This window comes from Podospora pseudocomata (assembly GCF_035222375.1).
Source record: "Podospora pseudocomata strain CBS 415.72m chromosome 2 map unlocalized CBS415.72m_2.2, whole genome shotgun sequence".
In the NCBI taxonomy this organism is placed as follows: Eukaryota; Fungi; Ascomycota; class Sordariomycetes; order Sordariales; family Podosporaceae; genus Podospora; species Podospora pseudocomata.
Genome location: NW_026946366.1, coordinates 735,295 through 746,816, shown reverse-complemented (window position 1 = coordinate 746,816; position 11,522 = coordinate 735,295). Strand labels below are relative to the sequence as shown.

Sequence of the window (11,522 nt, the reverse complement as noted above, 5' to 3'; positions counted from 1 at the left end):
ACCTGTCTACAGACCTTTCTGCACTGCCTCATCTTTGCCGGTTGACGTGTTTTGCTCTAGAATGCTCAATGCCAATGGAAATCCGATGAGTATTCCGTCGTTCGCCGACGTCGACGTCGGGGCAGCAGTCGCAATATCGACTTGCTTCTTGACCGCCCTTGAAGAGCTGCAGCTTCACTGAGGCTCAGCTTTACATGTGCATACGAAGTTACACATGGAAGGTCACGTGCGGGGGCCTTTCCGGACCACCTTTCCATGAGCCCAGCTGGTCGGGTCAGACCCCGCACTTTGCCGTGGGAAGTTGGGAAAAGCAGGGAAAAGCTTAATCTGATCGATCCAATCGCAAGCTTTTGAGGGGAGGTGGTGTCAGGGGCTGTGTTTATGCAGTGGAACAAAAGGAAAGCTTCGTTGCATTTCTGCCCGAGGAGATGCAGAGAGGAATGTCGTGTTCCCAAGGGCGCTTGGGATGGCTACTGTTGAAAGAGCCGACACCAATGTATGGGCCGTGATTAATAATGCTGGTATTGCAGTAGAAATTCCTCCAGCCACCTGAAGATGTCTTGATGCTTCTGCATGGTCTGCAATGCATGGCAGGCCTCTGATGGTGGTGGTAGTGGTGGTGGCGCGGGGTTACTTTCCGGCCATCTCTCGTGGTCGCTCCTTCTCCCAATGCAATCATGCAGGCACCGCCTCCTGCAAAAGGACTCGAGGTATTGACACTATTGACCGATGTCAACCCGACGCTGCATTCCCTTCCCGCCATTGGCTTCCATCCGGCTTCTGCTGGCCTTCTCAATGTCACTGCCTCAACTCTCTTCCGCTCCTGATTTCGTTCGGCATGGGTCCTGCCCGAGTGACTAATGACGCATCCCGGAGCTTGGATTTATCTTCACTTCTGTCCTCCTTCTGCGTGGGATTAAGATCTCGATCTCTCCTCCCTGACGTTTCAATTTTGGGAAAGTCCAAGGACATATTTTGCTCGCAGGTTCCGACTGTTGGCATTTCGACATGACTTTAACATTCAGCCACATGAGCGCTGACTCGTTCATCGAGCAACAGCTGAAAGGGAGGAAACGACCCAGAGTTCGGGAAGCTGTGTCTTGCTGGCAGGTAAGATGAGTCCCCACTGAGACTGAAGCTGGATCACATTGGATGTTGACATGGGGAAGTGCCGGACGCGAAAAACACGATGCGATCGCGAATCTCCCTGTGGCCAATGCAAACATCGTGGTATCGCCACCGAGTGTATTTACAGCACTCCCAAAGACCGCCAGGACGTTCCAAGGTCACGATCAAGACTGCGCGTTCCTTCATCGTCCTCAGCTCCCTCACCATCAGCACAACTATCCCCTGAGGGCCCGACACAAACACACACGCCACCAGACAGCTGTTCATCAAGAGGGGAAACACCAGAGTCCACACCAACAACGCCATCACCAGCCGAAAAGCAGAATGTTGCTCGCGCACCGAGAGGCAATGCCTACAAGGGCACTGCGTTCAAGACTCGCGTGATGGGCCTGAGCCATTGGTTGGCTCCATGTAACGAGATGACAGTGTTGAAGGCAATGTTGGATCACTCGCCTGAATTTCACACTAGTCGCAAGGCATTTGCCGAGCTCAAAGCTCAGCTAAGGACATACAACAATGTCTCCGAACCGTCAGTGGGAAGGGACAGCGCCAGCCTTCGATCGCTATTACCCGAACGACAGGAATGCGAGGCGTGGATCGCGAAATACTTCCAGACATATGGGCGCCTGTACGGAATCCTCGACCAGCCAGCTTTTAACAGGGATTTGGATCGCATTTATTCAGGTTCCCTCGATCATCCGGTGCACATATGCAAAATCCTGCTAGCCGTCAGCATTGCCATGCAGAGCAGCGAACAAGAGAGGCACCGTGGGAGGAGATTGGCGAGGGCTGTCGAGAATTGCATATATACACCAAAGTTCCAAAAGCCATGTTGTGGTGTGGTACAGGTTTTGCTGCTACTAGCAGTCATGAAGAGCATTTTGGCGTCGGAGACGGACAAGATGTACGATTTGCTTCCGCTTCATGGGCTGATCAGGGATATCACAACCAGCATGGGTCTTCATCGCGACCCAGCATTCTTCGTGGAGGTCACGCCGTATTTTGCCGAGCTCAGAAAGCGCCTCTGGTGGTGCTTCGTGCGGTTGAATTTGGAGTACTCGATACGAAGTGGAACACAGTTCAGTTTGCGCTTGGAGGAAAGCGACTGCCCATTACCACTGCCGATCAGTCTCCGTACGTTAGACCGGGAATCCGACGGAACGACAGACTCGGATCTTGAAAGGACAGCCGAAAATGACGTCAAGTTTTCGGTCGCTGCAGCAAAGCTGGCTCAAGTCATTGGACCTTTACACCAAGCGCTTTATTCGCCCCAACCTCCTTCTACCAACGAACTTCAGGCGCGTCTTCGAGCGGGATTCGGGAAGTTCCTGACAGAACTACCACCTGCACTGAGATCTGGGGCCAAACCCACAGACCCAATCGAGGAGCTCCAGCAATCTCTGATCTCGATCCCAATGACCAGCTTCCTCTCTATTACTGGACTGGGCAGCACATTAGGCACATCTCCAGAAGCTTCGCAACGCAGTCAGCTGTTGGAACTGTGGGACAATGCCGCTTCTGTTTTGCACCAGTTTCGCAGTTTATGCCAGATTAGCTCTGACATGAGCAACATGGCCTGCCAGCTATTCTGGACCGATGCTGCTCGTTCGGCGATGGCATCTTGCTGGATTCTTGGCCGACTACACCAGTTAGACAACATCCGCATTCTCTGCCACCCACAAAGGACAGGGTGTGTGTTCCGCGAGCTGTTGATCAAATCTCTGGTTTTCCTGCAAGACCTATGGCAGACGAGGTATCACCTAGGAGTGGTGGCAGCCAAGTTCAGTTTGTTGCTAGCGGTCAGCATCAACGTCACATCAAATCTGTACGCCGATGACGTCAACACAGACACATTCAGGCAAAGACTCTTTGATGGGGCAGCAACGGCAGCACAAGGGCTGATTGCGAATATGCTGCATGGCGTGCAGCTACGGCAGCAACAACAGTTCTCTGTGCCACTCATTACGCTCGATCCTCCAACTCTTATGTCTGCTTCTGTGGAATATCCCACGTGGGAGGTATCGGATACTGGCGTAGGGCTGTTGGGTGTTCCGGACCCCTTGTCCCGGGCCAGCACACCTTTGCTGGGGCCTGATTTTCTGCCTTTCGATTATCCCACGAATGTGGACTTTGCTGGTGTTATGTACACGAACAACGACTTTGGCTTTGCCATGGAGACTGGGGGGATGTTTCAGGATAATATGGCGATGGGGTTGCCGCCGTTTGTGGAGCAACAGGGAATGGTGCCTTTGTGGTAGATTTATTGGGGGTGGAGTTTGGACAGGGAAATAGTTATTGATACCAAAAATGAATATGAACATGTCTCCTTCCAGTCTTACCCTCTCCCTCTCCCCAAGAAAGAGCTTTACAGACCATTGAAGATAAACAACTACTCATGCTTCGTGCCAGATGCTTCATGGCAACCATGTTTGAGAAACCAGTGCGCATGCCCCAGCCTTTATGCTTTCTATCACTCTGTATTTCACCCAACATTCTTCAAAGATTTCGCAACCGCAAGTCAACCTCGCAACTTGCCTCTTTTATTTAGGCACAGTTGGTGGGCTGATTGAGATTCACGTAGGCGTGTAGTTGCCCCTCGAACCCCCCCTTGTCTGTGTGTCAGGGTTAAGGTCAAAACATAGCGCAGCAAAGGTACGAGCAATGCACCGCGTACAATAATCCGGTTTCTGGGAAAAGGAATGGCCTGTTTTGGAGAGAGAGGTTGAAAGAGAAGAAGAAGGCAGTGCCTGCAAGACTAATCTGTGTTACGGGGTACAGCAGAAAAAAAGCCGGACTTTATCTCCTGTTTTTGGGTGTTTTGCGATTGGAGCGGATTCAGGGGGGAGTGGGGCTGCATAAAGGGGGCTGTGTTGCATGGCGACGGAATGGGCCGACCCTAACCCTGGGAGTTAAATTTCTTTTTTGGGTTTCTCCTCGGAGATGTTAGAGTGGGTGTTTGTTTGGAAGGGGTTGCTGGCGAAACGAGTTATTGGTACGAATAGAAGAGGGACAGCTGGTGGTGCGGCTGAAGAGATAGTTGGATTGAGGAATACGGTGAGGATTGGGTTAGCTTGGGCTCAGCTGGGTTGGGGTTGTAGGCTTGAAATCTTGGGCTCGTGGTTTCCGTGAGAAGAGAGTTGTGACGCTTTTGTCCATCATCGATCCGAAAATGGCTCCGGTATCCATCACTACTGCGCTTTTAAATCTTATCGCCGTCGTCGGGGAAACGGCAGCGGCGGTTGCTACGTTTTGTCGGCGTTCCCGAGACGCAAGGTCTGACCTTTTGGCAGTGACAGGCGAGTTGGCGCAGCTTCAGCTCGTGCTCGAGTTGCTGAGAGAGGATACTGCTGTCATTGATGACGGCGCCATACCCGAGGATGTTCACAACCGAGCTCTTTCGACGATCGGGAACTGCTCGAATGTCATTGAGGAGATCAACAAAACCCTTGGCAGCTGCGAGCGCCCCAATCGGGGCCTGCAGTGGACGTTTGCGATCAAGGCTGAGGTTGATGGTCAGCGGGAATTGTTGAACGCTCACCGAGATACACTGCACATGGCGCTGGATGCCGTTGCTCTTCTGGCTGTTAAAGGTCTTAAGAGTGCTAAAAGTCAGGTTTCGGTGACTGTGCACGACGTCGGTTCGGATTCGGAAGAGGTGATAGATGTCTGCACCGCGGTCACCATCCCCTCAACCACTGGGGATCAGGATCTGGGAATAATTCAGAACACCGGAGCTGTCACAATATACACCGAGGAACCACCACATGATCCTAGATCCCAGTGGGATGACATCTTCGAAACTTTGGACCAGGACAGCAACGGGATTATAAACGGAGACGAAGCGGTGCCGTTCTTTGAACAGTTCAACCTACCAAGCCAAACCCTTGCTGAAATTTGGGACCAAGCAGACGAAGGCAGCCGAGGATATTTGACCAAAGGACAGTTCGCTCATGCAATGGAGCTCATTCAGCGCGCCCGCCACGACCAGCTATTCAACGAGCTTGACGCAGGAGGGAAAGGATACCTCCTTGGCACGGAAGCAAGCCCCTTTTTTGAACAGTCTTGTCTACCAGTGGAGACGCTGGGGAGGATCTGGCAGCAGGTGGACAAAGAGAACAAGGGGTTCCTCAGCAGGGAGGAGTTTGGGATGGTGTTAGATCTTATTAGGGGGGAAAGGTTGGTTGAGCCGGAGGATAAGGCGCGGTTTGATGAGGTCTTTGCTAGGCTTGATGCGGATGGGAAGGGTATGATCAGAGGGGAGGAAGCGTGTGTTTTCTTGAATAATTCCAAACTGCCGGATCTGGTGTTGGGACAGATATGGGAGCTGGCAGATGTGGATACGGATGGGTATCTTACCAAGGATGAGTTTGCCGTGGCGATGTATATGATAAAGCAGCAGAGGATGGGGGTTACGAGACTGCCGAAGGTTGTGATTAGGGGTGTGAGGTTCTTTGATTCATAGGCATCAGATAGTCTGATCATCAAGTAGGTAAATTACTGGGACTGCGACTGGCGGGACGGTCTAGGCACATCGATCCGATACCTCAACTGTGAAGAAAGTTTATCATCATCCTGATCAAACCGCAGTCTCAAGGCTCCGGCTAACAGACCGGAAAGGCGCCTTTTCCACACAAGATGTGGTATGACGGCTGTACCTGCCTGCTCGGTTTGGGCAGGTGCATCCGCTGGTCATCTGTCTGAGTGAGGTCGCTCCGCTGGTGCTCCGGCCAATCTGGGGATGTTTGTTTTCTAGCTCTTAACTTCTCGTAGTTGACTTTCCATAGCTTTGAATTCAACTCTTACATTCCATCAAAATGTCCAACACAATCCGCCCCGCCGTAAAAGGCGACCTCAACGCCATCGTCAAAATCGCCCAACTCGTGGCACCATACGCGGAAAACATACCCTACCTCTACCCAGAAGAATACCGTCAAGATCACTTGAAGAGACCTCGCAAAGGATACCGCTTTTGCCTCTTCTCTCAAGATTTTATCTTGATGGTTGCAAAAGTCCCCGACTCAGGAACACCAGGCGACATCGACATGCAGGGTAGCAATCCATCACCGCCTGCGCCATCTGGACCAAAGTTTCCAAAGACGGCTCGAATGATGAGCCAGTGATATCACCAACACCACCTACGAGGAGCTCACCAAGGAGCCGGAACAACCGCTAGAAAAGCCGTCCGACAAGCAGCCCCCCGATACGAGTGAAGAAAACATCAGGCAGTGCCGTATGAAGGCCTTCAACGCTGCTGTCGCGCGGGATTGGGAGTATTACCAGACTAGACTTGGTTAGAGACGCATGGAATTGGCCGAGCTCTCTACCTCGCCAGGGTATCGGCGCCGTGGTGCGGCAACAAAGTTGTTGGAGTGGGGGAAGGAGGAAGCAAGGAAAAAAAGAAAGGGCTATTAATGTCATTTCGACACCAATGGGGGAGGCCTTGTATGTCAAGCATGGGTTCAAGGAACTAATGAGAATGATTGTGCAGGTCAAAGGGGATGATCAGAGTTTAGCCTTTGCGTCCATGGTATGGAATTCAAAAAAGGAGGTGAATTAGGGGGGAAAGGCATGACTCAAATTATGGAGGTATTCAGGATGGATGGAAACATTGGTTTAGCAGCGGTACAGCGATGGGTCATGGTTGCAGTTTTATGATAGAGGTCGTTTGACGACTTAATAGTCATTGCTGGCCAGTCAATGATACTTTGTTTTATGTGTTTTTCCCAGGCTTTTGTCCTGTACTTTGACCCTGAACTGCACAATGACACATGGTTGAGACCAAAGCTTCCCTGGAAAATTGATTGCAATATGCAAAAGATGGAAAGGCTCGGCTTAGGGCTGAAGGTCCCGTTCCTTGCCCTGTGAGAACTCCCCCGGCTCTCTCTGCCCATATCTTACCGCCCAAAGTTTGGCTTGAAGTTGCATGGTAATTGTCATGATCTTCTACAAGTGTTAAGCACACACAATCTGTGAGCGCATATACCCCTTGCGTCGGCTTTTGGCTAAGGACGTCCTTTTGGTACGATACAATCACGAGGAGCCTTCACTGAATCATGGATCCCATGACATGTCTGATACGGGACTTTGTCCTGTGTAGAATTTAACCATAATAAAAAGTTGAATTAACTACTAGGGAAAAGAAGAGATAATTGGTTCACTAGGTAAGAGCGGACTCCCCCAAATATACGTGGAAAAGGTTACTTTGCCGCACTCCCTTCGGCCTTTGGTAAAGCCTATTGGCAAGCTACCCTTATATTGCCCTGTCCTTCAACCCTTTAATTCACCAAGGCCCTTGGCCCTATAACAATGTCTACGTAGGGGTTTTCTACACCGAGGTAAAGCGAGTCTGCTGACGATAAATAGAACCGCCAGGCTTGAGACAGAAAGCCTACGCGAAGGGTTACCATGACGCCATTGACTTGTGAGCCGTATTTATACCTAATGTGACTCACCGTCACCTGTGCCAGGTGAATGGTTTCCTCGTGGCCTTGAGGTCACCGATCTATTACGAAACCACGTGAAAAGCAGAAAGAAGTGCCGCATGAAGTTGTCACTCGTGCCAGCTCATGCAACCTACTGCTTAAGTCGGCTATCAACCGGCACGCAGAGCCTCTGAGTGACATGAGCTTCTGCGGAAAAAAAGGAGCTGACAAGTTATCGTGTCAAAAGGACGTCCTCGGCCAAAGGCCGAGGCAATGGGTATATCCGTTTACACAAGTCATGATATCAGTCCCTCCAAACCAGAGCTGCCCGCCACAGGTGGCCTCTCGGCCAATCCAAAGCATCGTCGCTGTTGTCTGTGGTCAGTTGTTCCTTGCCATATCCCGTAGATACACAGCTCTTGAACAAGATCCTCCTCAGGACTGGACTCCCCGAGCCCGCCTAGCTGAGTGAATGGAGAGGGGCGTGCTTCCAAAGCCTCTATTCCCCCCTTGCCTTTCCTGCTTTCATCCCAACTCCCCTCTGCCAAGAAAATACCAGACACACGCATTTTTCTCCTCCAATAAAATCTTCCAACCATATCTAAGCCGCAACGACGCCGAGCAGAGCCGCAATGACGCGCGCAGAGCCGCACTCGGCCGGCCCAAACGACATCACTGGCCGAGATTCTGTGACTCCCAATCTCCATCTGATCTTGTCAGTTGTTCCCAAGTGGAGACCAAGCAGGCAACGAGACCATTGTTTACTCTTCTGTTCGCTCGAGATAACCAGATTTGCGAGCAGATAGCGGAATTCGCAAGGCCCCACCCGTAGAGCGTGGGTCACAAATTCCCAGTATATATTGAGCACTTCCCATCCTCGTCTGCCCTCCCAATTCTCTTCTCTCCCAGGCTCAACAGGATCATCTTCTTCTTCTCTTGTTCTCAAGCATCTAACCTGTCCCACCACCCATTCGCCACTCCTTTGCCTTTGCCCAAGCCTCTCTTTACCGCCAAAATGGTCTCTGTTACCTTCTTTGCTACCATCCTCTCCATGGGGCTTGCTGTCCTTGCAGCCCCGGCCAACTTCAACAACACTTCGGTGGTCGAGGCCCGCGACAGCTGTGACTCCACGAAGTCTTTCTGTCCCAAGGGTGACCGCGGTCAGTGCAACCCCGGAGTTGACGGGTGCATGCATATCTATTATTGCGAGCACATCTGGTCGCAGGGCGACTGTGCTCACAGTTACTCTTGGACCGGCGAGTGTCGTAAGTATTCCGATACGCTGTTTCATATTCTTACTCTTGCTGACGTCCCATTCTCAGATAACATTCCCGCCAAATTTGACAATGCCATCAGCTCCATTGCCAACGAGAATGTCGACCAATCCGACTGCCACTGGTTTGAGTAAGTGCGCCCTCTTCGCTTCATGACATGGCCAGTGTGCTAAGCATCATCAACCAAAATAGTGGTGCGGATTGCACCGGCGCCCAGTATTCGAACGAGAACGACCAAAACCTTGCCGATGGCAATGGTTGGTGGAACGACCGTATCAGCTCCTACCGCTGCGACTACCATGGCCCGGCTTCTTAAGCCCGCGGCATCAGCTTCCTTTCTCTCAATTCTTAGCTGGTTTTCCCCGTATCAATCGACATCTGAAAATGGGTAGGAATGGGTTGGGCATATGGAAAAGGAAATGGGTAGACAAAGGGTTGGGTGAATGTTTCTCTGAATAACAAGGCGTTCCGGTTTCAGGGGATCTTTCTAGACTGACCGATCTACAATGAGGGTCATGGCAAAGCTTTTTCTTGTGACTGCCTTTTGCCAGTGACTTGTGGCTGACATTGTGCTAAGGGTTTTGGAAAGGTGACCAATTGCCCTGCATGAGAATGTCACCTCGCTCGAGGCTTAGCACTCCCAGAGAGTATTGCGAGCTTCAAGGACAAAATCGCTGCAGCGGTCAAGTGTTGAAGTAGCTAGAGCTATTACCAATCACCACCCTCGCGGCCAGCATGACCCGCCAAGAATGAGCTGACATTGGCATCGATTTCTTTGACGGCAGCTCCTCGTTTTCTCCCGACAAAAACCACTCAGCCCAAACAACCACCAGCGTCAAGATGACCACATTATGGCTCTTCCTAGCCACCGCACTGGCAGTTTACATCGCCCGTTGCTACAATTCCTACTCCCGCCTCTGTCACATCCCCGGCCCCGCACTCGCAAAGTTCTCATCCGCCTGGATGATCAAAATGCTCACCAGCGGCAAGGTCCACGAGAACATGATCGCCACCGCCGCCAAATACGGCCCCTTGGTACGAATCGGACCCAACGACCTGCTTTGCACCGACCCGGAGACCTTGCGCCGGATGTCGAGCGTGCGCTCAGCTTACACAAAAGGAGTCTTTTATGAGACGGGGAGGATCATCCCGGGGTATAACAACATTGTTTGTGAGCGGGATGAGGAGAAACACAAAGCGCTGAGGACAAAGATGGCAGGGGCTGTAAGTGGACAGTTTCCATGGCGACCGTTGCAACCGCAACTCATACTGGAGGAGAGCTAACAAAAGAAACAGTACAACGGACGAGAAAACGGGAGTACAGGCTTTGAGGAAAGTATAGATCGACAGATGCTCAACCTCGTGGCATTGATTGAAAGCAAATATGTCTCCTCGCCCGGCAATCTGCGGCCGTTTGATCTTTGTGCCAAGACGCATTTCTTCTCGTTGGATGTCATTAGCGATGCTTCGTTTGGTAAGGCATTCGGGTTCTTGGTAGAGGATAGGGATTTGCATCAGTTCGTTGAGATCAATGACTCTGCTCTTCCGGCCATGAATTTCCTTCAGGCTGTGCCGTCCTTGACAAATATCGTTTATCGCTGGCCGTTTAATCTGGCGCTTCCTAGGGACGTGGACGGCGTTGGGTTTGGCCGGTTAATGGGGTATGTTGTTCCTCTCGTGGGGCTCGGGGGACTTTTCGCTGACAGCCCGGTAGGCTGGCAACGGGTTGCGTGGAGGAGCGGCTTCGACCTGATGCAGAGCCAGGGCGGGATATGCTCCAGGCTTTTATCAATGGTGGGATGACGGAGGATGAGCTGGTGCAGCATATGTTTGTTCAGATGTAAGAGGCCTTTCTGCGATACTATGTGGTGACCCTAATCAGAGATAAATCAGTGTGGCAGGTTCCATTACGACGGCGGCAGCTATTCGACATACCCTCTTGGCCTTGATATCTACCCCTTCGGTGTATGCGACTCTCCAAAAGGAAATAGATGAGAGTGTCTCCTCCGGCCGCGTCAGTCGTCCGGTCATTAGGGATGTCGAAGCTCAAGCCCTTCCGTATCTGCAAGCGATGATTCGCGAGGGCTACCGAACCTGGCCATCAGTTGTTGGCCTGGGCAGCAAGCAGGTGCCGAAAGGTGGTGATAGTATTTGCGGGTTCCATGTTCCGGAGGGCACCCAAGTCTCGCATAACTACTCGGGAATAATGCGATTGAAGGGGGTATTTGGGGAGGATGCTGACGTGTTTCGACCGGAGCGCTGGCTAAAGGAGGAGGCCGACGCAGAGCGGCTGAAGTTGATGAACTCTGTGCTGGAACTTGCGTTCGGGAATGGAAAGTACCAGTGTCTGGGAAAGCGAATCGCGCTGATGGAGTTGAACAAGATCTTTTTTGAGGTAGGTGTTCTGTTGATGTGTCAGTTGAAGAATCTATACCTGTGCTGATCAAAAAAAAAAAAAATCACAGCTATTGCAGCGGTATGATATGGCGTTGGTTGATCCTCACAACCCGATCAGATCAAGCAGCGGGGTATTTTGGATTGGAAGCGATTTGATGTTGAGATTAACAAAGAGGTCGTAAATTTTGTCTAATGCAATAGAGGAAGCGAGAGTGCCTTCCGATTCCAACAAGTTGCATGAGATGTGCTGGTGGACCGGGGGCCCCTCTTGTCTATTTTCTGCCCAACAGCCTACCAACAG

At 51.5% G+C, this 11,522-nt stretch overlaps 5 protein-coding genes across 5 annotated transcripts; all 5 read left to right on the top strand.

The window, feature by feature from the left end:
• The first annotated feature begins 42 nt into the window (after nt 1-42).
• On the top strand, nt 43-3,542 carry QC762_206830 (uncharacterized protein). Its single transcript, XM_062887586.1, has 2 exons — nt 43-1,110; nt 1,170-3,542. Exons 1-2 carry the CDS (start codon nt 1,009-1,011, stop codon nt 3,384-3,386), a joined length of 2,319 nt encoding a protein of 772 aa, XP_062745705.1. The 5' UTR covers nt 43-1,008; the 3' UTR covers nt 3,387-3,542.
• Nucleotides 3,543-4,297: 755 nt separating this feature from the next.
• Nucleotides 4,298-5,590, top strand: QC762_206820 (uncharacterized protein; the record flags this gene model as incomplete). The annotated part of the gene is made up of 1 exon (XM_062887585.1): nt 4,298-5,590. One exon carries the CDS (start codon nt 4,298-4,300, stop codon nt 5,588-5,590), a length of 1,293 nt encoding a protein of 430 aa, XP_062745704.1.
• Nucleotides 5,591-5,942: 352 nt separating this feature from the next.
• QC762_206815 (uncharacterized protein) lies at nt 5,943-6,423 on the top strand (the record flags this gene model as incomplete). The annotated part of the gene is made up of 2 exons (XM_062887584.1): nt 5,943-6,214; nt 6,246-6,423. The coding sequence occupies 2 exons, from the start codon at nt 5,943-5,945 to the stop codon at nt 6,421-6,423; spliced, it is 450 nt and encodes a 149-aa protein (XP_062745703.1).
• A 1,494-nt stretch (nt 6,424-7,917) lies between these two features.
• On the top strand, nt 7,918-9,140 carry QC762_206810 (uncharacterized protein; the record flags this gene model as incomplete). Its single annotated transcript, XM_062887583.1, has 3 exons — nt 7,918-8,815; nt 8,873-8,954; nt 9,017-9,140. Exons 1-3 carry the CDS (start codon nt 8,566-8,568, stop codon nt 9,138-9,140), a joined length of 456 nt encoding a protein of 151 aa, XP_062745702.1. The 5' UTR covers nt 7,918-8,565.
• A 524-nt stretch (nt 9,141-9,664) lies between these two features.
• Nucleotides 9,665-11,403, top strand: QC762_206800 (uncharacterized protein; the record flags this gene model as incomplete). Its single annotated transcript, XM_062887582.1, has 5 exons — nt 9,665-10,048; nt 10,121-10,485; nt 10,539-10,664; nt 10,718-11,219; nt 11,290-11,403. The coding sequence occupies 5 exons, from the start codon at nt 9,665-9,667 to the stop codon at nt 11,401-11,403; spliced, it is 1,491 nt and encodes a 496-aa protein (XP_062745701.1).
• Between the last annotated feature and the right edge of the window lie 119 nt (nt 11,404-11,522).